This window comes from Aptenodytes patagonicus, chromosome 2, assembly GCF_965638725.1.
Source record: "Aptenodytes patagonicus chromosome 2, bAptPat1.pri.cur, whole genome shotgun sequence".
Lineage (NCBI taxonomy): Eukaryota > Metazoa > Chordata > Aves > Sphenisciformes > Spheniscidae > Aptenodytes > Aptenodytes patagonicus.
Window position 1 is genome coordinate 42,175,098 of NC_134950.1, and position 26,287 is coordinate 42,201,384.

Consider the following 26,287-nt stretch of genomic DNA (forward strand, 5'->3'; position numbering starts at 1 on the left):
GAAGGCGGGTGGGAGAGGGCGGAGACGGCGGCGGGATAGCGGGCGTCGTAGCGCCCCCTCTCCGCGACTGCCAGCCCCGTCCCCGGCGGCCGCAAATGGCTCTTCTCTCGCCGGCCCCTTTGTGTGAAGCACACTCGGAGCAGCGACTCCGCCGGCGGAGCGCGCCGTGTCCCCTGCCGCCGCCCGCCGAGCCGAGCCGAGCCGAGCCGTGCCGAGCCCAGCCGAGCCGAGCCGTGCCGTGGCGAGAGAGCCGGGCGGCGCGGGGCGGCCATTCCAGCGCGGGCGGACTGCCTCGCCGCTCCCCCCGCGGGTGCGCGGGGGCCCCGGCTGCCGCCGCCGCCTCCCCACCCGGCCCCGCTCCTCACGGTGGAGGGCAAACAAAATACACCGCCACCAAACCCAACCAAATAAATAATAACAATAACAATAATAATAATAAAAAAAAAAGAACGGGAAAAGAACAGAGGGAGCGAGCGAGAGGGAGGGAGGGAGAAGCGAACCAACTCCGAGACTCCCATAAAGAGAGGCACACACGGAGCTAGCGCCCCGGTGCCGATGCGTGGGGGAAACAATAAGTACTCGAAGTTACCTGCCCTGCCGTAGAAGAAGGAGGGTTTGTTGATTCTCTCGCAGACATCTGCAGACCGGTGCTTTTTTGGAAGAGATTTTTTTTTTTTTCCTCTCCTCTCTCTCTCTTTACAAACCACAAACGGATGTGAGGCAGGGAAGGTGTTTCTTTGACTACTGAAGTCAGGCACCTCTTTTTTATTCTTCTCAGTCTGTTGTGTGTGTCCCCCTCCCCTCACACACACACACGCACACACATACACCCCTTTTTGCACCAACATTAACGACAAAAAGAAAAGGAAAGGAGTTTGCTTGATGTTTTAGTGAAATGGACGTAAGATTTTATTCACCACCTCCTCAGCCTGCAGCCGCTCCTGATACGCCTTGTTTGGGACCTTCCCCCTGCCTGGACCCCTACTATTGCAACAAGGTGACTCGTGTTTTGTGTCGTCCGAGGTGTTTTATCTGTGCTGTCGATTGTGCTGTTGTCGCGGCGCGTTGCATGAGCGGGCGCTGCGCTTTGGCGAGCCGCGCACCAAGTTCACCGGCGAGGCAGAGGGCAAGCGGCACTTGCCGGGATTTGGGGTTTGGGGGGCGCAGTGCCGCCCGCCGCGGAGAGGTGCCGCCGGGACACACACCGGCTCCCCTGCAGGCACCCCAAATTAAAACCCCGGAGTAGTTTGGGGGCGGGCGGCTGGAGCGGGGGGGTGGGTGGGGGAGGCATTTTCCGTAACATCTTCCCTTTCGGAGAAACAGCGTGGACAAGGGTGTTGATTGCGGAGGACTTGAGTTTCCAGGGCTCCCGTTAATGAGAAAGATCGCGCCCACCACAAACCGGCAGAAACTCTCTGCCCCTCCGCGTACCCTGCAGTTCATGTGTCAAAGCGGTCCTTGGCGGTGCCGGGAGCACGTTTGTGTGTGTGTGTATGTGACATGTGTATATATATATGCACACATACACACACATCCCTATATATGCACAATAAGGGTGTATAAGGGTGACGAGTCGGTTCAGAACAGGGGCTGGACTTTGTCCCGGCTGTGCAACTGCCTTACCAATTTCTCTGTAACTTGATTAAACCGCTGCAGATAGGGTCAGTGCCTGAGGAGAGCCAAGTTTCAGGTCCCCGGGCCCTGGGGAAGGAGGAACTGCCGAGGAGGCTCGCGCTAGCCCAAATCCTGGGTTTGGTTACGAGAGTTTGGTGCTGCGATCCCGGAGCACTTTGCATTACTTTTGCTGCCGAGCAAGGGGGCTGGGGCTCCTGCATTGTTACTGCCTCCGTGGCCTGAGCCAGCTGGTGCTTTATGCATGAGCTTCACTTTCTCTGCTGTTACGGAATGGGCTTTGCACATGAATAAAACGCTGGCCATAGGAGATAATCAGGAAGTGCGAGCTGCCCAGGGCACTTCTTGAGCACACCCCCGCCAGGGGAGAAAGCTGTGAGCGAGCGCTTCCCGAAAGATGCGTTTAAACCTGTGCGCTCCGGCGTTTGTTCAGAAACCTGCCGTGGAAGTCTGTGGCAGGCTGCAGCAGATGTTTTTCGCAGCCTAAACTCCGCCGTGCGCAGCGTCCGCAGGGCCGGCCGCCGGTGCGGAGGGTGGCGGCGGGTCCGCGCGGGGCGCGGCGGGGCGCGGTGGCGGGGCGCTGCCGCGGAGGGGCACCCGGCGTGGGGCGACCCGCCCCGGCCCGCCGCGGACGGCCTGGTTCCGCGCTCGGCTATTGTCACGACGGTCCCACGTGTCAGAGAGATGTTCAGAGCCGTGTCTTTCATTCCGGGCAGCTGCCTCGATTCAGAGATAAACAGCAAAATAGCGTGTGTCCGTGCTCAAGCGCGGAGGCTGCAGCGCCGGGGTGAAGCCCTCTCAGTTTTCAGGAAAGATTTCCCACATGGTCTCATCTACCAATCACAACAGAAAGGACCAAATTCATCCTGGCTGCATTTCACATATACTCAATGGAGTTATAGAATTCAGGGATAAATCTGGCCCTTTGTGGTGGATGCCTAAGGATATTTCAAGAGAGATCCCAGAGGTATGGCTGTTAGCAGTGTTTTGAGTAACTGTATTTTGCAGCATCTGGCAAACTTGCCCTATAGATCGGAAGTTTGTGCCAGGAGTGAACTTTGTTCAGCAGGAAGAGTCCAGATGCGTAGGAACCTGTATGTGTGCATTAATTTTTTTGTAAGTGCTCTGAGTAATCATGAGGCTACTGCTGCCTTTGATCTGTGGCTTGCCGTTATTTTCTGTGTTGTCTGTTTTTGTAAATTGTCACCATAAAGTGTTGCCAAGTGAGAGGCTTGGCTAATATTAATGACATAAGTACCAAAGTGTCTGAAGACCCATTTGGCAATGAAACCGGACAAACGTTATTAAACCTATCAGTGATTTAAAGCTTCAAAAAGAAGGTAATGACTTGAATACACATTTCACTCATCATTCTTGAGATAGTGGACCAGATTTAATTTAAAAGTTAAATGCTTTGGAAAATCAGGAATTACTTTAATATATTAAATCATTTTCCAATTAAGTTCCTTAAATCATTTTGGTGGGTTGCACTGCAAATCAAATAAAGTAATTTAGAAGTCGTTTTCAGAATTTCTTTACTAGCTGGTTAAAGCTTCTTTTAAGTCATGCCATGTATGAGGGAGCAAACTGTTCTTTTTAAATGCAAATGAGACGCTCATTCTGTAGACAAGTTGCAACTCTTCTATTTCACTTTGCCTGAACTGATAATGTGCTTAAAAGTGCACAGTCATAAGACATATGTTTTATGCTTGGAAAAGACTTACCAGGAATGTTTCAGTATAAGATACCGAGTATAGGACAAATGTCTTTTTCAGATGTCTTTCCCACTGACCATTGATTACATTAAATGGACAGAGTAGGTTTGCCAGGCCCCTTGGAGGCATACATTTACTGAACATTCCATTTTTCACCCCCTTCACTCTCTCCCTTCGCCCAGCATGATTAACATTGCTGTGAAAACTTATCTGACTTGTTCTAAACATGTCGTCATGTTACAGTATCGCTGTGTCACTCATTTTCGTGCTGTGTGTATTTAGGGAGTTTGAAGGGCGGGAGACCTGCAGAATTTTGTGTTCAGTAAGTTTGGTTGAGTGTTTGCTCTTGAACTCTCCCAGGAAAGGAGATGATGGCTGGAGTGTGATGGATCCGTGTTCTGGGTTAGAATGGTGGTCTTGATTAGGTCTTTACCTGCAAAACTCATTCAGAACTGGATCTTGTTTCTTGTAAAGTTAGTTAAAACTTGCTTTGGGCACTTGCTAGTGGATTTGGCCCTTGTTTTCATACCGGGGTTTTGTTGGGTTTTGGTTTTTTGTTTTTTTTTTTTTTTTCACAAAAGTGGAAGACCTTGATTCTTTACATTTTAAGTCTGCTTGAGCTGCTGGTAATTTAGAATGTATTCCACAAATACTTACGCTTGTAAGTTTTCTAATTGTTCTTTTAGCACTATTTTTTTTTCCTGATCAGATGATTGTTCATAGCATATGAGTGAGTTCCCAGGCACACGCACGGGAGGTACTGACAGTGCATTTTTCTGTAGCCAAAGGAAAATGCAATAATGTAGATTCAAACAGTCGCCTCTTATCTTACCATTTTCACTTGGCAGGCTTTGTTTCAGAAGACTGCTTAGATCTTTATTTTATAAACCTAAAATAGCATTCTAAGCATCTTAGCCTAATATTTCTCTATCTGCTGTGAAAGCTCATTATACTCTGCATATATTGTTATGCAGGCTTTTCCTTGTTTCTCTCGCATTACCCATGGAGAGAGAAAAGTGAAAGAACAATGCAAACAATGTTGGTTATGACAACTGTGTGAGGTATCTCTTATATAAACAGACAGAATGGACGGTATGCTGCGGTATATAGGTCAGCCTTTGAAATAACATAGTGGAGCTCTTACGCTGGACAGATTTAGAGTTGGGGTTGTGCCGTTCACCTCTTGAAACTTGAAACATAATTGCATTTCAGACATTTACAAGCTAATATGAGTAGTCTGTTCAGTCGAAGTTTATTTTAAGAAACATCACATTCCTTAATTGAGTTGAATGCTACAAAAGAAATAACTTTGATAACCCGAGTGTCTTAATTTGGTAGAAGAATATGGTCAGGGATTTCAAGCTGCCTGAAGAAGTCGTATGAGAAGTTTAAATGTTTACGTAGAGAGCAATAAGTAACATCCTTGTGGCTTTCTGCATTGAAGTGTCACCTCCAAAGACCACTTGGATCAGTACTGTAAGAAGGGCTGGAATATTTTCATACTTACAACTTTAGAGTGTTTTCAGATATCTGCTCACATAAAGTGCAGTTATATAATTACCGTTTGACACAGCTAATGACAGGGATGCTGACCCCTGCCAACAGTAGGGAGAAAATAATGGTCTTTACTGCTCCCAATGGTTAGCCTTGCAGAATTATGCGCTAGATTCTTCCGTGATTTGCTACCTGGTTCAAAAATATGGGAGCCTACAACTCATCTTTCTTCTATTCACTGGTAGTTGTCAGTGCAGTGGAAAAATACAGCCAGACAGAAGAGGTAGAATGATAGACTGTAGTTGTTTTTAGAAAGAGGAATACAGAGGGAAAAAAAAAGAGAGAGGGAAGCAAAACCCTTCAAAATGAAAACAGCGGCGTGACATTGGGTAGAAGTGAATAAGGAGATATAATACAGTGCTTTGTAAGCAGGTAACAATCCCGCTCATAATCAGAATTCCATGGAGCAAAAGTGCATATATTTATATACAGTGTTTAAAATAATTTATTGTGTAAGCTTAACCCCGCTATAGAGACTACTCTAAGTAAAATGTTCCATGGCTGTTTACAAAGTGTACATTATTTCCAGTGGCTTGCTTCTATCCACTCTTTATCTGAAACTCAGAAACAGAATTGTGGAAGGCCAGCGCTGTAAAGGAGAGGTCTAAAGCTGAAACGCTATGTTAGAGTTTTGGCAGAATTTTAGATTATGCTCGTCTAATAGATCACCATTTGTTTCTTCTGGGCATATGTTTTTTTTCCTTAGACGACTACCTTGTCCCCTACTGCATTAGAATCATATTTGAAGTTTGTTGGTGCCTCTTAAAGAAAAGATTAAACAGTTACATTAGTGTTGACTGTTGATTTTTAAGTGTTAAGTGTTTTAGTTAGTTTCAGAAAATACCACATAGGAAGAAGGAAAATGGACTTTTTTCCCCAGGTTCCTAGACCTTAGACTGTAGTCTCAGAGTTACAGGCAAGCCTCAAGTGTGCCTCCTTAAATTCCAGTGTTTCAGAAAAGAAGTGGTCCCAATTTTAGTGAAATACAGAAAATTATTTATGTATGTGCTTTTGGGACATCTTTCTCAAAGATGTTCTGTAAACCAAAGCATTCATAGTCATTCTTTTTTTTTTTCCTTTCTGCCAAACATCACTACCTTGAGAGAAATTATGTTTTAATCTCTTACCAGAGTGATGTGTTTCATCTCTAGGGCATTATCCTCGACCAGCCTATCATGAGGTCTTCTGAAAAAAGTGAAAACTGTAAACTGTTAAGAATGCTGAATTAGCTAAACACTACAGTGCATGCAGTACCTTTGGTGTTTACATTAAACCAAAGAGCAGCTGGAGCTGCATTTAAGGGCTTAAGGAGCTGATACTGTGGAGCACTGGGCAGTCCCAGCTCCTGTTGAATTCGGTGCATGTTGGGGACGATCGCACTTCACCAAGAAGAAATGAGCACCCTCTTGTCCTCAGATTCCCATCTTAGCAGGACTTTCTCATCTTGCTAACACTGTACAGAAGCACTGGAAAATGGACTGTGTTTAAAACACTACTTTTTATGAAGCAGAGAAATGTCCCAATCACGGAAGGATTTAGATCAAAATTCTTGGGCATTTAAATCCTGTATTGATGGCAGATATAACAAAGCTTAGACGGCGGAAGGAAAAAGCTTCTTTTGACTGCTCTCTCAGCACAGCTCAAGAGTGACCTGAAAGCACCACTTCTCATGGTGAGAGGGTAGTCCCTGGATCAATGCAGACCTTGGCTTCTGGAACTGACAGCGGTGGCAATTAGTGGCAGCTTTGTTTATCTTTTTGAAGTGGACACATGCTCTGTGGATGTCTAGCATGGGCTGCATACACTAGAATACTTATTTTAAATATAGCCTAACCAAATTTAAATGTTTTGTTGTTGTAGTTGGACTAGATGATCATTGTAGGTCCCTTCCAACTGAAATAGCCTAGTCTAGTCTATTCTACTGTTTTAGTTACGCAACTAGGTACCGATTTTCTGCCCAAGGAGTGATTTCTCATTAAAAGTGCCGAGTTATAAACTGCTCCAAAACATGGTTTATAGTGGAAGCGCCAAATGACTGTTAATTATAGCAGAGCTTCCAAAATACTTTCAGACATGGAATTCACATCAACCTGAATGAGATTTTCTCGGTCATAATGTTTTTCCCTACAGCATTCATTTGGAAAATGGCAACATTGCATTATTCTATGGTTAGGCACAGATTACGTAGCGTTAGCAGCAGCAACAAGCATCGCCCTTCCACAGCAGCAAGTGCACAGAAGAAAATCCCATCTCACCTTCCCCTGGAATATCTGCATTTTATGTTCATTGGTTGTGATCAGTTTTAGGTTAGTAAGTCCGGGCACCAAATAAAATGTTTAGCTCTTGACTTAGATCTTCAAAGTTAAAATCGTTTTTCAGCAGAGATCTTGGTGCAACCGACATTGTAATGTCTGCGGTTTTCTTTTGCTTCTTATGTTTGCAGTAAGTAGTTTATTTTTAGCATTTGAATTTCATATGGCTCTACTAATATTTATATCTTATCTTTCAATTGCACATATGCTAACACTGTTTCTGAACTGTTCATTTAGTATTTCTCACTGGGCTGCTATAGATTTGCTATAGACCTTCGTAGTATGGTTTCCTCCCAAGAAACACGCTGCTTTCTAAGTTGCAAAACATACTTGAATTACATGAGCATCTGACAAATCCAGGTTAGTGGAAACGTCAGAATGTTTTAGCATTCACATTCTTGACTGTTAAATGGCTCTCTACCAATGCAAAGTGGCACGAGTGGCTTTTTTCAAAGGTACTGCTGGCTAAGCATGGAAATTGAGCTGCTGTGGTAGTACTTTTGTCTCCTGCTATTGTTGTTGATGATTATATGGTCTTAAAGGTTAAATGGGAGTTACTGTAGCTTGTATGTATTTTTGTTATATTAAGGAAATCTGCAGTGAACTCCAGTTACTTATTCTATACGCAAGATGAAATCAGAACTCTGAAATCAGACAGTGATAACCCGTACTTAGGGAAATGGGTCAGTAAGGAAAGTACGAAGTCTGCAATGTGAAGCAAAAGATTTATCCAGACGGTTCCTGCCAGAAGAGTGAGACGATTATGTATACGTATAACTTCCTATTGTATCAGTGCTACTCTCTACGTATATACACACTTATGTTTCTGCTTCATTATATATTGCTCACTTTGAAGAAAGTGAACTTGCTCTTAGAATCCGTCATTTCTATCCTGTATTATAAGTAGCTGGCTTCGAAGTCATATTCTGGTCGCAGTTGCCAAAGGTGCGTAGGTTTGTGTTCATGAATAAGAGAAAACATTTGTTTCTTATACGATCATTGTGTTTGCATCAACCTGAAATAATAATAAATAGTAAAAGGAAAAATAGTAGTGAAAAGGGACGATAACCTTTCAAAAAAGTATAATTTATCATTTGGCAGACACAGTTGTGAGCATTAGTCATAGAAACCTGCAGATAGTAGAGGCTTAATATCAAAGCTAATGATTTATTTTATGTTAATGACTTTCTGCTAGGGCATAAAAGACTGCTCATAATGGACTCTCAGTGCTATGTTCAGTTGCGAAGGCTAATGGGATATTCTTACCCAAAATTAAGCTTTTTGAAGTAAATCATGGTGTTATTTTTTCAAGTTAACTCTTGAAAATGTATTGCCAAACTGACTTTTTTAAGAACAGCTTGTAATTTCTATAAGAAAATATAAAGCAAGTTTTTTTCCTTCATTAGCAGTTTTCTTAATTGTGTTGGAAATGTCTGTTTATGTTTTTTTACAGTTCTGAAGAATAATATTCATGATGTGGAAGTCATTCACTTCAGTGGTTTTATCATAGTGCAATAAGTTTTTGTGAGGCACAGTTGTTTTTGCAGGTTGAAAAAAGGAAAAGAAGAATTATTTTTTTAGTGGCTTAGGCAGTAATTTGCTAATGGTAGTAAAACTCTTAGTTTTGTATTGAGAAGTTTTTAAAATCATGTTTACAATTAGTTATAACCAACATTATATTTCAATAAGAGATAATTTGCCTACTAAAGTTCACGTAATGTGCTAATCATGTCTAGTGGTTAATAAAGGCCTCCTATCTCACTCCCCTGATGGCTATAAAAGGCTATTATGTTCATGGCAGCGGTTCAGGTACAGCTGCTGTGTGTTAATAATGCATCATTGTCCCACTAATAAACACAGCAAAGGTCAGCAACCCTGAGCACCTAAAACACCTATTCTCTTTCCAAAATATTTATTAACACCTTAATGGCGTATCTCTTCATTTTGGTTAGGATTATATCAGTTAATGACCCTCATGGAATCCCGTGTGTTCAGGTTTTGCAATCTACATGCTGTTGTGGGCTGTTGCACTCATCTTTCCTCTTAAATGTTTCTTTTTCATCACAACTATGTGTTGTTTCTTTAATTTAAGATTAGCATTCCATGGTCACTTTACGATTAACTTACTTTGTTACGTAGTTTGGCAATTTTCATTTTTTTCCCCAGGTAATTTAAGATTATATTTAGAGCCTGAATTTTCATTAGTTAAGACACTTTATAGAAATTGTAACTATGTGCTAAAAAACTATGTGATTGTGTAACACACATTCACACATGCACACATGCGTGCACAGGGAGATGCGTGTATACATGTGTGTATATATATGAGCAGTACTTCCTCTAGGTTCCATATGTAATTTTATACTAGTGACTTATGTCTTCCTTTTTAGCATAGATTGCTGTATTCATAAAGGTTTTTTAAAATGCATTTTCTGCAGACAAAGAACATACTCACATGGGATTTCCAGTTTGCCAGGGAAACATGCAAATCAATAGGCCAGCACTTATCTGCATTAAAATTAGGTATACTGTAATTTATGGGCACAGTGATATTGTATTTGTCTTGCATAGCCTCAGATATTCTTTAAGGTAGCCTGGCTATGTGTCCTTAGAGAAAAGCAAAAGTGTTAATTGAACAAAATCTCATTTTCTCATCTTGTAGTATTGCCTTTTGTTTTCTGTTACTCATTTTGAAAACCTGATGGGTTTTTTTTGTGCTGTGTGATTTACAAACAAATGTTCAGAGGGCAGAAAAATACCACTACACTTCCATCAAGAGAAATGAAAAAGCTTAACTAGCTGACGGGTTTCTATTTAGTGTAGCACATAGCTTCAATGACACATTTGTCATGCTTTAAATATAAAATACATACAATAAAATATGTACAGGCACAGTTGTGATATATGTAGTGTCTGGCTCCATTGCTATTGTTTGTAGTCTCTACGGTTGTCATACGCTGTTCTTTGCACATCATACCCTTACAGCAGAATTTGACACAATTTCTAGCTTTCAGTCCTGCACCATTTTCATTGCACAATATACATGAGTTTGACAGGGTGTGTTGAGGACAACTCTGGCAAGCAATTGATATTTTGAAGTGGCAAGCGTTTCAGCAGCTGCCTGCTTGTGAAAAAGGAATGATAAGATATACTGTATTGTTAGTTTCAGGCAAAGCATTAAGGTTTAAGCTCTGTAAAAATGTACACATTATTCGTCAGTGGTGAAGCAAGCCTTTTATGTTTTTTAGAGCTTAGCTCTCTGGCTGATGTGAACTAGAATGACATTGGTTTAATGGTCAGTAAATGAATAGGAGTACTTTGAATTTGAACTGCTGCCAGTTTTGCACCAACAAAGAGACTGACAAAAGAAAGATTTTATGTGAAAGCAAAGCACAAGCAATGTTTGGGGAGGTGGGGAGAGGGGTAGAGGAACCCAACAGAAATATTCTCCAGTGCAGCCTTGTAATGATACTAAAATTGTTAAAACACATCCATTTTACATGGCTCATCGGCTACGAACCTAAGCTGTTTCATCTAATGTTCTTTAAAACCTGTTGTATACACATAGTCTTTTAGAATATATTCATATGGAATTTACAGTGTGTTTTTCTAAATACCACACTGTGCCCTGAAGGCCTGTTGGCAGAACATCAGAGTTGTCCACTGCTGGAGTTCCCAAGTCTCTCTCTATCTGGTAGTGGGAAATTGTAGTTTAATCAGTTATGGCACTTTCAGTGTGTAACATTCATTAGTAAGGCAATTTGTCATGACTGTTAATAGTCAGGATGCATCTGCTCTCTCTTCAGTTACGGAGCGTGGAAAGCAAGAGGGCAAATATTTCAATATCTAATAATATTAGCACGTTTGAAAACTGTAGTTCAAGGTTAGTGCTCAAACACAAACAGCAGATTAATAACGACCTATTTATTTTTACTGGTTTTACCTTTACAGATTTGATTTTAAAGTACCCTAATGCTCTTATGAGTTGTACGTTACCTAAATGGGTATTAGGAAGTAAATGTTAGCATCTTCAGTGTTTATCAAAGACTTTTCCTCTATTGTCATAAATTCAAAGTTAGGATATTTTCAAAGAGTTGCAAATACTTATAACTGAGCCACATCATTTTCCAGTGTGTCAGTAATAAATTGTTCACAGTATCACTTTTGGCAGTAGCAGGCCTTTTACAGTGTTAGTTTTGTGTCTGGGCAGCTTATAATGTTATAAAAGATATTCGGTGCCGACCAAATAGACAACATGCAATTAGAAAAATGTTCTCTTCTAGCTAAAAACTGGCTTGTAATCATTGTTCATTGTTCTAAATATGAAAGGTTAAATTGTTTCCTACAGCCAAGAAAGGTTAGAGGTTTTTTTCACGTGTATCTGATAACCCTCATGTATTACATAATACGATAGCTTCACACACAATAGCTTTGTGACACATTTTAATTTTTAATGAAAAGCCCCCCAAACTTTAACATAATGATTTCTTTAGAAACTGAGCCCAATCTTGGTAAAATCTGTTCTTGCTAGTAACAAAAGCTGTTACTGTTTAAGTTCCTGTTCAGCAGTTAGTTGGTACGCTTCACTGGATGTTGTCAAAAAGGCTTTTCTCTTGATTGACAACCCCGTAGGAATGTGAATGGAGATTTTAATTGCATATCATGTGTGCATATCAGAGTGAGTGGATTCACTGACTCTGCTTAGCTCCGTATCTCTACAGGTCAGCCATGCCAAAACACTTCTTTTTTTTTTAATAAGCAATTGATACATTTTCCAAAGAGAGAAAAAGGGCATGCAAGTGAAGAATGGACTCCAAAGCAAAAGATTCCTGTGAATTTCAGAAGAAAATTTAGTGCAATAAGTTTTCAGAATGTTTTAACACAATTAAGAGGTATTTTGATGATGTAAATTCATTTCAAGTCTAAGTCGGCCAAGGACTGCTAGAATATATTTTTCTTCTGGCATTTGTTAGCAGAAGTGTGTTTATCGTTTTTCTTTTTTTTCCAAGAGTACTTTGAACAAAATCAGTCAAAAAAAAAGTAGAGCGGGTGGAAAAATTTACTAAGGCAGGCTGCCCTTGCGTCTTGCACCTTTATAGAAGACGTGGGAAAATGGTGGGGGTTTCTTCATATGTGTGGGAGATGGTGGGTTTTTTCATTCACATTGGATTTGATCCACACTCTTTGGGCAACACTGTTACTTTAGGGGTAGATTTACCTAGGTAAGGACTGGCAGAGACCTCAGTTTTGAGTCTGACAAGAAAACCGAGTTTTGGTATCAACTGTAATGCAACTTAAATATTATTTTTTTTCCTTAAGAACAGTAAATGATACATCACTGCAAAATGACACTGATAAATAGACCTCAACATTTTCCACAGCCAAGAACATTGCAGGTGAAAATGACAAAGCCAAAGATTCGTTATTATGAATAGTAATTAGATTTTGATGTCTCAAATTAGATTCCAGGTTTCATTTTACATCAGAAACCACAACATTGACTGTATTTTTTTTAAAGCTCATAAAGCATCGGCAACTGAAAGCACAGTTACAACACAGTTGTGGGGAACTTTTAGCAAGCTAGTGTTTTGTGCCTGTACAGGGACATTGAAATCTAAAGGGGGATGACAGTTGCATTTTTGCGGGAGGACCCCTGGGAAGAAATTGTTACTTAGTCAAAAAGTTTCTTTCCTGGTTTGTCAGTGCTCTTGGATGAAAACCAAATTGACTGCCTTTTGCCCTTTTACTCTTTGTGTAGGGCCAACTCACACTTTCAGGTTGTATTTGTGTAAAGCGTGGGAATGGAGGATGCCAACCACTTGTTGAATCTTAAGGCTACAACAGCAAGGCACATCACCTTGTCTGACAACGTGAGGTTTAACATTGGCACCTGTACAGAGCCTATTAACTCCTCTGTTGGACTAACACGTATCTCACCCAGTTATGTCCCGAACATCAGTAAATCCTTAAGAGTGCTTAAAAACTATGAATACCTTAAGAAGAAAACCAACAAGACTTTGCTTTATTTCTGATGAAGCAAACCCCTTCTGACTTAATATATGACATCAATGGATGGTTGTATCTATTAGGAACTGACACTTCCAGGGATTTTCAGGATTTATGAGTAGAAAATAGAGGGAAATGGGAAATGGCAAAGATAGATAGTAATCTGAACATACGATTCCCTCTGTACAGTGAGCATTCAAGTCCTATGAGCAAATGCATCCATAAGGAGCCGTAGCTTTCTGGACACCCAAAGGTGCTTGTGTTTAGATTTGTCTGGGCTCACACCTGTGCAAGCTTCAGACCTTTGGCACTTTCACTTCTGATAAAGCTTTTTTTTTGGAGAGAATTTCTAAAATTACTCCTGGTTTTGCGAGCCTTTCCATCATAGCTACCAGGTTCACAAGGCTCCCAAAGCCAGGAAAAATTGTAGACTTTGGAAGCTGAAACCTATAAGAAATGAAGAATTTTTAAATGTTTTTTTTCATTGTTGAGAAAAGAAAATATTTAGATTGTGCAACATGGTAAAGCTTATAACTAAGGTTTTGATAAAAATGAGAGTGGACCCTGAAGCTGTAATTTTGGATTAACACCAGGGCCATTTTTGTAAATCACCATAGTAGCTCTTGTAATAATGTTGAGAAGATTACAACATTGCTGTCATGAGGACTTAATTTGTTCAGTACTTTTGTTAGGTTATGAAGTCAAACACTGTAAGGCTGGGAATGCCAGGTTTAAGGATGTCTTGATTTTGGTCTTTATTATGTTATCATTGGCAGGAATTGATGGAGAGAAACAGCGGATGTGGAATAAGTGATCATGCCATTGTAACTTTATCATTAATGCGGTTACAAATGGCACCTGAGTTAGGCTTTCAGGCAGCCTTAAATCTGGCATTTTCCACATTTTGGCCTCTTGACTTTGTAACCCAAATAATATTCTTTCAAAAATATCTTTTTTTTGTGTGTTACTGATTCATTGGATCGTATCCGTGACATTCATTGCTATTGTCTATCAGGAGTGTTTGAGTCTTCAACATTGCTGCACAGATTTTTCTGCTGCAGAGTTAACTCCTGTTAGCAGCAGGGAGAGTTTTGTCATGGTGAGTGAGGGGAGGAACAAGTCTTGCTGTCTAGGAGAATCTTGGGCTTTCTGTTACCAATCCTTTCCTTCTGTGGATACTTTGACACAGGCTGTCATGAGGCATTCTTACGTTCTAAAGATTTGGGATCCAACATGAGAATACTCGTGTTATTATTTTGTCACGATGCCTCTCCCATACGAGGAGCTCAGGCGTAAGTTAAGGCTTTAGTAATTTCAACAGTTTCTCTCTGAACAAAAGACACTTTTCTATCTCAATATCTTTTCTTCTGCTGATTTTGAAAGAAATGCTGCAAATAATGGAGCTGGTTGAGTTTCCTTAAGGTTAAAAATACCACTTGAAGTCCAAATACAGGTATTGTGACCAAAACTGCAGTAATATGTACTCTAGTTAAACCTGCAATCGTGAAATAAGAGAAACCCTATTGTATGTGTCTTTATTATCATATATAGATACTATGCTTATAGAAATAATTAAAGTAGCATCTGTTAAATGTATGTTTATATTAAACCCTCTAACTTTGTATAAATTATTTTAGTTCTAGTAAAACCAGAGGATTTAGTATACAAATCCTTAGGGTTTGTCCTATGATATTTTTCTTTGGAGCTACAAGGGAGTTCATGTATATAATAACAAAAGCTCAGAGAAAAAATATTTTTGAAATGGAAAGATATATTATTCGGCTGAATCCATTGCCCTTTTAAGAGTCCTCTGATTCCAGAGGACTTTCTCAAACAGAACATTGCAGTGGAAATACTAAAGCAGCATTCTCTAACTCGGCTTTGGTTTTATTCACTCTTTTCAGAAATTAAAAATGTAAATGTTAATATTTACTGCAGAATAAAATAGGTAAAGTTCTGAAATTAGAAATTTTTGGTTGGAGGAGAAGACTGCAGACTTTCTAGGAACAAGTTAATTACAACAGAGACAGCCCTTAACCTGCTGCTTCCTACATGGTTGCCTGGGTTTCTAGCAATGTTGGAAGCTCTTTGCTTATATTAGAACTGTAAGCATATTCTGAAGCAATGGGGCACAGTGATGTACCAGACCTGGAAGCTAATTTTTTGCCATTCACTCATCAGAATCTTCCCTTATTCTTACTACTGAACTTGCAATGGACCCATACAAAGCTGAAAATAACAGTATTGGAATGTGTATTTCCTATTTATTTCCTATTTATTTCCTATTTAACCTCTATTTATTAGGGGTTAAAAATAGAAGAGTATCATAATCACCAAGTCTTATTATCCTGGGTAAGGATGAAACATGGGGTGAGGGAATGTGGGCTTTCCATCCACTCTGGTAGCTGAGTGTTGCTCAGTCAAGCATGGGAGAGGAGAGCAGGAAAAGGGGGCACCAAGTGTTTAAGGAACTCATCGAAGGAAAAAAGCTGGGGCTGTGGTCTCTCAGCGCTGGTTTAAGCGTGTGTTTGCATTTTACCATAACTGAACATTAGTCTCCTTTCTGCCAGGAGAATCCTTTCTCTGTTTATGTTTCAAGTATTCTCCCCATACAGATGCTGAGCTTTGAAAAGACAGATGAATTGCAACCTTACTCAGAGTACCTGTTGCCCAGTGATTAGGAATTTGTGCTAGAACAGAAAAAAACATGAAGATATTCTGTAGAAAATAGATTTTCTGACTGGTCTTGGCCAAAGCTGGACACCATTTCCGCCAGCATGGAGACCTAATCTATTTCCAAGGAAAAGCTGACCAGCTCGCTAGGTGAGAAGGGACATCACTGGAGGGTCCTGAAGTCCCTGTACTGTCAGTGGAGAAGCAGGGGGGGCATGGAGTGTGCCCGAGGCAGACTAACTTTCACCCTCAGTTCTTCAGGGTGATTCAGAAATCTCTGGTTCAAAGACCTAGTGTGACAACATGCCTGTTTTAAGGAAAACAGCCAAATTCAGATTTACATGACAGCAGAGCTATTAGAATTAGGACTGATCAACTGAGGTAGTACTGGATGATGTTAAAAGTTCCATGAATGTGCATTTACAGAAGTCTTTATGGTGCCTTATGTTGTTCTTTCTGTGGACTTGCATGACTCCAGGCAATGTTTGCTGGCTCACGGAACAAACTCCCAGAGCTGCAGGGGCTTCTCTGAGAAGTGCTTTCTGTCTTCAGTCCATGAAATGTCACGTTAGCTATTCCATTGCTGCCTTCATCTGCTACTTTCCTTGCTCATGTTCCACAGAAGTCCTGACATCCTGCAACGGAGGTTGCCTCTTCAGCAACTGATTTACCATCTCCTGCCAGGAGAAGGCAGAGTCCAAAAATACCAGGAAATCCTTTTGTGACCATTACATTGATGAGGTCACATAAGAGAAATGGGGAAAAGTAGTCTCTCTAAAAATAGATCCTGGTGAGAGAAACAGCAGTCTCCAGCAATGGAGGGAGAGGTCCTTCAACACAAACTTAATTCTGGAGGAGGTCTAGAGAAACACTATGAGATGCTATGCTATCTCTCGTCCCGTTCCCCACCCCCCTCCCTTCCCCTGTCTCTGATAAAATCACTCTTCTCCACATCCCAGTTTGTTATCTCTTAACTTGGATGAGAACCTTGTTCTTCCTCAACAGCAGGTCTTATTTCAGCCCTTATCTGGTCGTTCAATAACTTATGCCTGTAGCTCTTAAAAAAAACCCCAGAAGTTGACAAGTTTGGAGTACAAGGAGTGGACCTCTCAGTTGTGTGAGTTCTTTTTCCTGTAGGGTCACTCCACAGTACTCTGTAAAGAGAATTTTACTTCTTGGTTTTTCCCCTTCTTCTCCACCTTTACAAAATGGTACAGTTGATTGTGTAGCTGAGAAGCTGGCAAATGAATTCTGCTGCACAGAAATAGTTAAAAAATATTACCTTAAGGTTATTAACCACACCAGTGCTGGAGTAATGAAAGGACTTGCTTATACCCACAAAAGCGGGGAAGGGAAAGGTCAGAATTAGAGCTGGAATTCCATACTTAGTTTGAAATTTCTAGTTATGGCAGCATATTTTGTATATAGGATTATTACTCTTTGGCAAACCTTGCTGTGTCTAAACACTTTTGGGTGGGCTAAGGATGAAGTTTCAGTTTAACTCGGAATTTTCTTGCTTTGTGGTTTTAAACTTTAGATTATAATAACATTTCATGAGCACCAATTTTTATGGTACAGTTCATTTGTAGAAGATGCTATTTTTACACAGTCCTAGTGCTAATAGAAGTCTGTTGCATTAGATTTTAAAAGGTGAACTTCATTATGTTTTCCCTGACAAAGAAATGTATCATCTAGGATACAGAACTGGGACAAGCTGTTTGTGACATAATTCAACAAATCTTGTATTTTCTTACCATTTTTTTCCCATTATCCTAAAAAGGAATGCAGCCATGAGCAAAACTTTACCCTCTCGGTGCTTTAGTATATGGGCTGAAATACACTCCTGAATATCTTACTACATTCTACATACACCGCTTGTATAGGGCTGCCAATGTCTGTCACCAGTCCTGCCTTAATACAGTCTCCTGTTCTTAGTATCTTGTGTTTAGACTCAATGCAGCACAAAGCCGCTGTCTTTTTAGTGTTGAATTTTTAATATGTTTCAGCATTTGTAATGATTCCATTACAGGACTGAACAGAATTGGACTTTATTTTTTTGCAGATACCACTGTATTAGAAAAAGGAACCATTATTTCATCCCTTGAAAAAGTGTGTACAGTACATTGTGTACTCTGTTCTGTATGTATCTATGTCTCCAAATTAGTTTGTATCATCTCTGTTATAAAACTCCTTTTCTTCCACCACTACTCTGAAATTGCCTTTCATACTCAGTGTAACCTATGAATTGGTCCTGCGAGTGAGTCATTCCAAGGTTGTTGTTCTTCCTTTCTAACTACATTTAATATAAGATACTGTGCTCTATGTTATGTCCATCTTGTTTGGATGGAACAGTGTCTGCTGAGATGGAAAAGCAGAATGCAATATCAGAATACATTTAAATGTAATAATGTCTCTAGAATTTTTCTTTATACGGTACAGAAGTAATAGCTCTCCTGCCCTTATCACTGCTTTGGCTTTTAGAGCCTTGTGGTACCAGAGTATTTCAATCACAGGCTTGGTCTTGCAGCTCTTACCCTAGGAAAAATGCCACTGATGTCCAGAAGAGTTTTGCTTTCTTCAAGGACTGTGATTTGGCCTCAAGTCAGCTACATAACCCTATCTTAGGTACCCCTTTTTCTTACATAAGGATTTACATAAGCTTTATTGTTCTAGATGCACATTTCTTGTGTTAACAAAATGATACACCTGAGGTTAATTTTCAGGACTATTACATTTTATACATACTGGCCCTAAAGAAACCTTACCAAGAACATTAAATTCATTTTCTATTGAGTGTTGTTTTTCCTATAAGTACATGTGCATTCCAAGGTCCATCAAACACAAAGATTTTAAAGTATTAAACCAGTATTAGCTATCGCAGTTACACCATCACATTTTATCTGTCCCTCCTGCAATTGCAAAACTGTGGCTGAGGTTCATTTGAGTTGCGCTTTCCTCAAAAAATAATCAGTTAGTTTTATTTTTCCCTGTGTAGTGGACCAATCCAAAAGGTATTTCATTAGCAAGACAGAGGCACGTGCAAGCTGCAAATCTGGGTTAAGAGACAAATGCACAAACCCACTGATACCCTGCCTCTCTGCAATACTGCCTGAAAGATTCCCTGCAGGTCTTTTTCCCAGTTAGTAGGATAAATAGTGCTGGTAGTTGGAAGGGAACTTTAGCGGCTGAGGGAGACTGTCATGCCAGGAAATTTGTTTTTGTTGTAAAACAATTGCATGGCTTTCCATCCACATGCTCTCACTCGGGGCTTTCAGAAACATGTGACTCATGAGAAGCCGTGATGCTCTCACAGTGTGCTTCAGGCTGCCACGTACATGGGACATCTCCATAGCTCCTTGAGGACCAACTGTTACTACTTTAAAAAATTGCCATGTTTCCTTTAAACTGCCATTTCAAATTCAAAATCCTTGCATAAGTAGATACATGTAACTAAATAATCAGTGTATTTTCCTGATACAGGGAGGTTGTCCGCTGTTGCCTTTGAGCTGTGTGTTGACCCAGTTCTATGTTACAGTTTTGTTGCTGTGACCTACAACAGGCTGTGTGTGTGGTTGAGTGCCATGGGCCTGGGTGATGTGAATTTATGGCACACTGGCTGTGGTACAGTAGCGTCCCGTGCAGACACTTCCATGCCCACACAGGATGCCTTTGTGTAAAGATACTCTGCTTTGAAAGCAGATGGACATTATTGCTTCCTAGTCCTTCAGAATAAGTGTTCGTCTCGATCGGTGAGCTGCTCTGGTTTGCCGTGTGACTATAGGAGGGCTACCAAGCAAAGAGGGGGCAGACTTCACCTTTTAGTTACAAATTTTAAATGGGTTTTAGCCAGTTCTGAAACTGTGCCCTAAAATTGCATAGGGATTTTGCAAAACGGTGAATATACTTCAAATTGATGTAGGAGCTAATCTGTCTGTGTACGCAGACCCCATGTATACATCTACCTTAGGCATATTTGGGAAACAACCTATAGATGCACTGTTAGTTCAAGTAAGTCAAGAATGAAACATGTCTTAAAACTCACCAGTGGATGCGATTCCAGTGGCAAACAGTTCTACTTAAAAAGAGATTGAATATGATTTGGCATTGGCAGCCCTGGCTGACTGAAGTATATAACAACCATTCTGGTTTGCAGTAGTTTTAAGTCTGTCTTTAAAGTGTTTCAGGAATCATTTTGAAGTAGAAATCTGAGAATGAGAGATACACAGAAGGAAATGTTTCTGTCTGTCATGAAAAATCTGTATCTAGCTAGAGGCTGCAGTGATTGTGAAGAAGAATGATAGTATCTCAGCTATGCAGTATGCATTTCTGACTGTCAAAATTTGCATATATTTAATGCATTGAACCATTTTAAAAACACTGTTCTTAGGATACTTGTCAAAATATTTTCTATAATGGATGAATTTAAATCTAATTAACATATTCATGTTTTAAACTTATGGGCATTTTTTTGTCCAAAGAAGTGCATAATTTATATTCATATATAAATATCTGATTTATACTATATTCAGATGTAGTATATAGCTCAGGTTCAAATTGAACTTGGGTGATGTTCAGTCATAGTACATCTTACTCATCAACACAACTTTACATAGTTGTTCATTAGTATTCTCTTAAAGGAGTGGATAAATATTTTATACCTACAACCTATCTCTTATAGTTGGTTTTTTTTAATGGTGGAATAACAAAATGGAGATAAAGCTACATTGGATACTTGTTTTGTGCAAAACTTGATCTGTGTGTGTAATATTTATAAATAAAGTTGCAAGAGCAAATAGCCAAGATGTCAGGTAAGAGGACATCTATATAAGCTCTCTGCTGAGTTCTGAGTAATCTTTTGTTAGTTCGTCCAATAACTCAGTCTAATCAAATACAGGGACGTAAGCGATATCATGCAATAGCTTTTTGGAATCAATAAATATGCCATGGTTTTGAATTACTAGCAGTGTAGATGTGGCTGATAAGTTCAATTGTTGGAAACCTGATCCTATAAAAGTGTAAAGTGGGATCTTTAAAAAAAATCAGATGAAAGCCAAATCTTTTATGAAACAGAAATAAAGTGTGTCCAAGTTATACTTTGCACAAATTTGGACAAATAATTAATGATATGATAGAAAGAAATATGCAAGTTTAGCAGTGATGTCTTTCAGGATCCAGGTTGTTAACTATGGATAAACCAGAATTGTGGGTTAAAGAAATGGGATATCAGTTTTCTCAATCTTCAGAACATCTTCAGAAAACTGCCTTGGTATCAGTATTTAAATTACAAACTTAGGTGTGATTGTGACAGAGGTCTATACTGGTTGCTTTCTAAAGCTTAAATACAGGTAAAGCTTTGGGATCCTCTATAAAACTGGCATGGCCAGTTTAGAAGTAGAGATAGGTAACAGAGATGATTCCTCAAAGTATCCTTTTCTTTGTTCATCTGGCTTGCCAGTATGCCTTAGTTTGTGACTCCCAAGCATCTAAAATTAATGTAACATCTTAAAAAGATGGTGAAGCTTATGCATGGTATGCTAAGCTTATGCATAACCACTGGTACATAAAATCCATGTTGAAGGCACCCCTCGGTAGGAAAGAGTTTTCTAATGTTGAACAGCAAGAATTGCTAGTGTGTGCTACTGGTATTTCTTGACTGAAGTTCCTCCTGTAAGTGTTAGCCATCCCATTCTTCATTGGGTATGGGTTGAACTGTGGTTTCTTTGCCCCACTGTTCACTAATGAGTTTCAGACCTCTTGACGGACTTTGGTGGTGTGGGCAATCTTGTTCCATGGCAAGGCCAAAGTACACTGAATTTCTATATAAGATATCCAGCATATTTCAAATGGTATGTGGGTGTCGTGGTTTAACCCCAGCCAGCAGCTAAGCACCACACAGCCACTCTCTCACTCCCCCCTGGTGGGATGGGGGAGAGAATCGGAAGAGTAGAAGTGAGAAAACTCATGGGTTGAGATAAAGACAGTTTAATAGGTAAAGCAAAAGCCGCGCACGCAAGCAAAGCAAAACAAGGAATTAATTCACTGCTTCCCATCGGCAGGCAGGTGTTCAGCCATCTCCAGGAAAGCAGGGCTCCGTCACACGTAACGGTTACTTGGAAAGACAAACGCCATCACTCTGATTGTCCCCCCTTCCTCCTTCTTCCCTCAGCTTTTATTGCTGAGCATGACATCGTATGGTATGCAATATCCCTTTGGTCAGCTGGGGTCAGCTGTCCCGGCTGTGTCCCCTCCCAACTTCTTGTGCACCCCCAGCCTCCTCGCTGGTGGGGTGGTGTGAGAAGCAGAAAAGGCCTTGACTCTGTGTAAGCGCTGCTCAGCAGTAATGAAAACATCCTTGTATTACCAACACTGTTGTCAGCACAAATCCAAAACATAGCCCCATACTAGCTTCTATGAAGAAAACTAACTCTATCCCCGCCAAAACTAGCACAGTGGGTTTATTGAGTAAGTTTTGTGGTAGCTGGTCTTACCTGAGATGTTTGTGGAATTGGGAGAGATTTCATCTGAGATCCACCTATGCAATGGGTGCTGATATTTCTGTGTTGGTGACATTATGCGTACCAGTGCACCATGTGGAGGCTGACTGGGAGGGGAGCTGTTGGGATTGAGAGGCTGGCGTGTTGTCAGTGCACTTGTTATGGAGAATGGATAACAGTGTGATGCTTCCTCCCCCATGGTATATATTTTAATGGAAGCTCTATGGATGGTAGCATTTGTAGTTCTGAGATATATTTAGTGAAGATAATATATTTTGTAACTTGGTCTGTTTTGGTTTAGTACTCATCATTTATTTGTATGCTGGTAGCATCCATATTTAGTGCTGTATAAATTAATAACACTATATTTAGTAAATATGAACTATAATCATTGTTCTATTTAATTTGGGTCTAATAAGTACTTGCCAGACTAATGTGTAGTCATGTAGTTGGGCAGATGTACAAAAATGTCATTAACTTGTTTTGATTTGCGGACAGTGATGTATGTGGCAATGTCTGTGAATACTCCTGCTTTTCTTACACCACAGCTACCTCATTTGCCAAATATGGCTATGATCCTTTGTCCATGTTAATTGAGAATGGCATCCTTATTCATCATGTGCAGGGTTTTTTTCAGCCATTAAAATGCTGTCCAAAGACTACTCAACTGAGGAAAACTACAGTATAATACAGACTCCTTGTTTATCTGTTGTTGTAAGCCTTCTGTTTTATCCCATTGTAATGAATGAGAAAAGGAACTCTCATGTCTGAATGCAGTACTGTTGCTAAAGAGCACAAATTCCTTTTGGAACATCAGCATTAATAATTGGACTGGGACTTGCCTGAAATATTTTCATCAGCAATGTCTCTGTTCAATGTTTCTTCTTTTCTTTGACCTTCTGAAAAATAAGTGAAAAATGCATTAAGATAATTTACATTAGTTGTCAAAAACTGTGTTTATTTCTTTGATAATAAAGGTTTCCATTCCTTGATTAAATTTATGTTTGTATTTGACATTTTCCAGGGATGCATAAATTCGTATGACAGTTAAAGTCTACATACTCCCAGTACCTAGTGCCAGGTTGAGTTGAATTTGGACACATCACATAAATAAAAGTGGTTTTATGTTTCACCTTCATCTGGTAGGTGAGCACTCCACCTTTTCTTGTGAAACATAATCGGTTTTGACATGGCAAAATTAGATCCTGGCTATTTATTATCTGCTGAAATCAAAAACCATAACTGGGAAAGCATGTGGTAAGTCCATTGGAGCAGCTTGCATGCAGAGAAGAAAAGGGGAGGCATTCCAATTTTATAAGCTCAAGGTGATTTTCTCTAACACCTAGACCGTTTTAATTAATTACCCTGAAAGATTGAGTAAATTATTATTTGAATACTTTATGGCATTACATGTTAACATTTCAAGGACAAAGTGCTGTACTTAGCTTTTCAACAATGCTTCACCTGTCAGAATATATCTTCTCAATTTATGTAGTATACTGCAGTGTAAAGGGTAGTCAGAACTTGAGTACTATGAATTATTACAAGGAGCCTGAGTCAAATATGATCTACTGAAATGGGAGCCCTAATATTTATGGACACCTGGTAGGGACCTACAAATTAAGAAAACCACAGATCATGCTTCTCAAGAATTAAGATTTTTTTAATCTTTTCTTTACATGATTTTTTCCTCTTTTTTTTTTTTTTTTATGTGAAAGTATTAACTGAATGCCATTAAAATGTTGGTTGTAATGCGGGTATAGGCTTTGCTACTAATGGCATGTCCGTGAAGTACAGAACTGAATATTTGCAGGGTGAGATGCTGCTTCACTTGCACTGCTTACACAATATGCAAAGCATCTCCATTTTCCCTTCCTTTATGACTTTCAGTTTTGACACTTTAGCTTTGGGAAGAAGACTTAGGATGTGAAACAGCTATCTTCTTGGTGGACCTGTATGTTTCATATAAGCTGTTTAAATCAGTGGTGTATGTGAAATGTGATAGGTTGTTTACAAGGTGTTTGTAACCAAAACATCAGCTGTACTCCAGCTTTACTGGAGCTGTACTCCACAGATATAATCTTTCTTCCAGTGGAAGAGCATACAACCTTTTAGTAACTTCATCCTACCATCAGTAGATTAGATTAAATCCCCATTTACTGCATTATATTAATATTTTCAATGGCACACTAATCCAAGAAATAAATGTGTCAGTTTCTATGGCTACCCTGTAATGGGCACAGCCATAGATAGTGCCTTAAGGCCACATAAAAGACTTAATGTACAGATTGAATAGAAGCACATTATTTATTACTAAGCTATCAAGCTGAGAAAATTTAGTTATCTCATTTTTTAGATTTGCTCATTTGACCTGGGCCAATTTGCTTGGCTGATAATATTGAGTATTTAATACCACAATGTTTTCTCAGTTTTAAGGATAAAGTGATTCACACTAATTTCTTTCTGAACAGTTTTGTGGAATGAATGATTTTTATACTCCTGTGTTACTTATTGATAGTTCTTTGCATTTTTTTGTGGCTTGAAAATTAAGTAAGACTCTTTCAGCCTCTGAACACATTAGTATTCAAGTGTATGGCTATTCAAAATGAAAGAGACGCTCCTTTCTTCCTTCTCTCACATCTTCCCCCCAAACCCCAAGATATGTTGAGGCATTCTGAGCTGTAAATAACTTACCATGAAGTAAGATGGGGTGACCAACATCAGTCTCAGGAACTCCTCTGACTCTGGAGAGTCTTTGGGGCTGATGCCAGTTGGTCATTCAAAGACGGAGCTCATCAGCCTTGTCCATGGTGGGTCCCCCTTGACGGAGCACTGGAACTGTAATGTGCCATTATAATTTCTTACCTGGGGACCCACACATGGAGCTTAGTTCTTTGAGGTGTGTGATAAGTATCTCTCCACCCTCTGCCCTGTGATGATTTTAATATGTTGCTCATGGGGTAAGAAAACCAGCCATCTGTGATATAGGTTAATCCCCACCACAAGTTGGCTTCCAGCAGCAGTGATGGTGTTTGCAAGCGACGAGCTGGTGCAGTCCAGGGCATTTCTGTGCTCATTCACAGTAGAAGAAGGATCAGTGTCCTTAGAGATGAATTACAGAAGTAAAACACTCTGGAGTCCTGTTTGGCTGCAAGCTGACATAACATGACTGGAGGGCCTGTTGATTACAGAAGGTCTGGGGTCAGACCCATCAAATACGTACCTACTAGATGAGGCATGGTGGGAGCAATGAGGCAGTGTACTGCGAGAGCAGGTTTCTTCTCGCAGTGTTTCTCCTCCTTTTGAGAATCTAGCAGTACTTTGGGAAGTGGTGATTGTATCATGACTTGAATGCAGAGTAGTGAGTCATCAAATAATGTAATTTTCCTAAAAATTTGTTTCTTGAATATGATTTGAGGAATCTGCTGGTTATTTTCTTTCTTGTGCAGAACTTCTGGTTATCACATAATTTTCAAAAGGTTTGTTGAAAGACAAAATTGTTCCTACAAAATATTCTTTTACACTTCCTAAGAGAACTACTAATAACACTTTTAGACTGCAACACTTGCCAAGAGCTGACATTTTCAGAATTTCAAATGTCAATAAAACTGCTTAAAACATTGTAAGGAGGCTGAGTGAAGACAAGAGAGACTTAGCAGGACATATTAGTGGTTTTAACGTGGGTCTACTTAAGCCTTAAAATTTATGTTCTGGAAAAGCCCATTTCCAGTAAGTCAAAATAACCTTCGTGACAACTTTTATCAACATAAATGCTAAAGACAAGTGACAGATATGTATAGTATATAGCTCACATGGAATGCAAACATAAAGTTTTAACCCATGAGCTGGTTACAAAAAAAAATAATGTGTCTGTGAAGTAATATAGACCTAGGAAAGCAGA

General features: G+C 40.0%; 1 protein-coding gene across 2 annotated transcripts in view; it reads left to right on the forward strand.

Annotated features, from left to right (window-relative positions):
• Positions 1-520: 520 nt before the first annotated feature.
• Positions 521-26,287, forward strand: part of TOX (thymocyte selection associated high mobility group box) — a 228,757-nt gene continuing 202,990 nt past the window's right edge. Inside the window, exon 1 of one of the 2 annotated variants that reach the window (XM_076329664.1) lies at positions 521-997. In XM_076329664.1, coding sequence (XP_076185779.1) covers positions 896-997 — 102 coding nt within the window. In that variant the 5' untranslated portion in view covers positions 521-895. Of the gene's footprint in view, positions 998-2,455; positions 2,600-26,287 lie in introns of those variants that run through there. The other variant, XM_076329663.1, reaches the window with a different exon arrangement.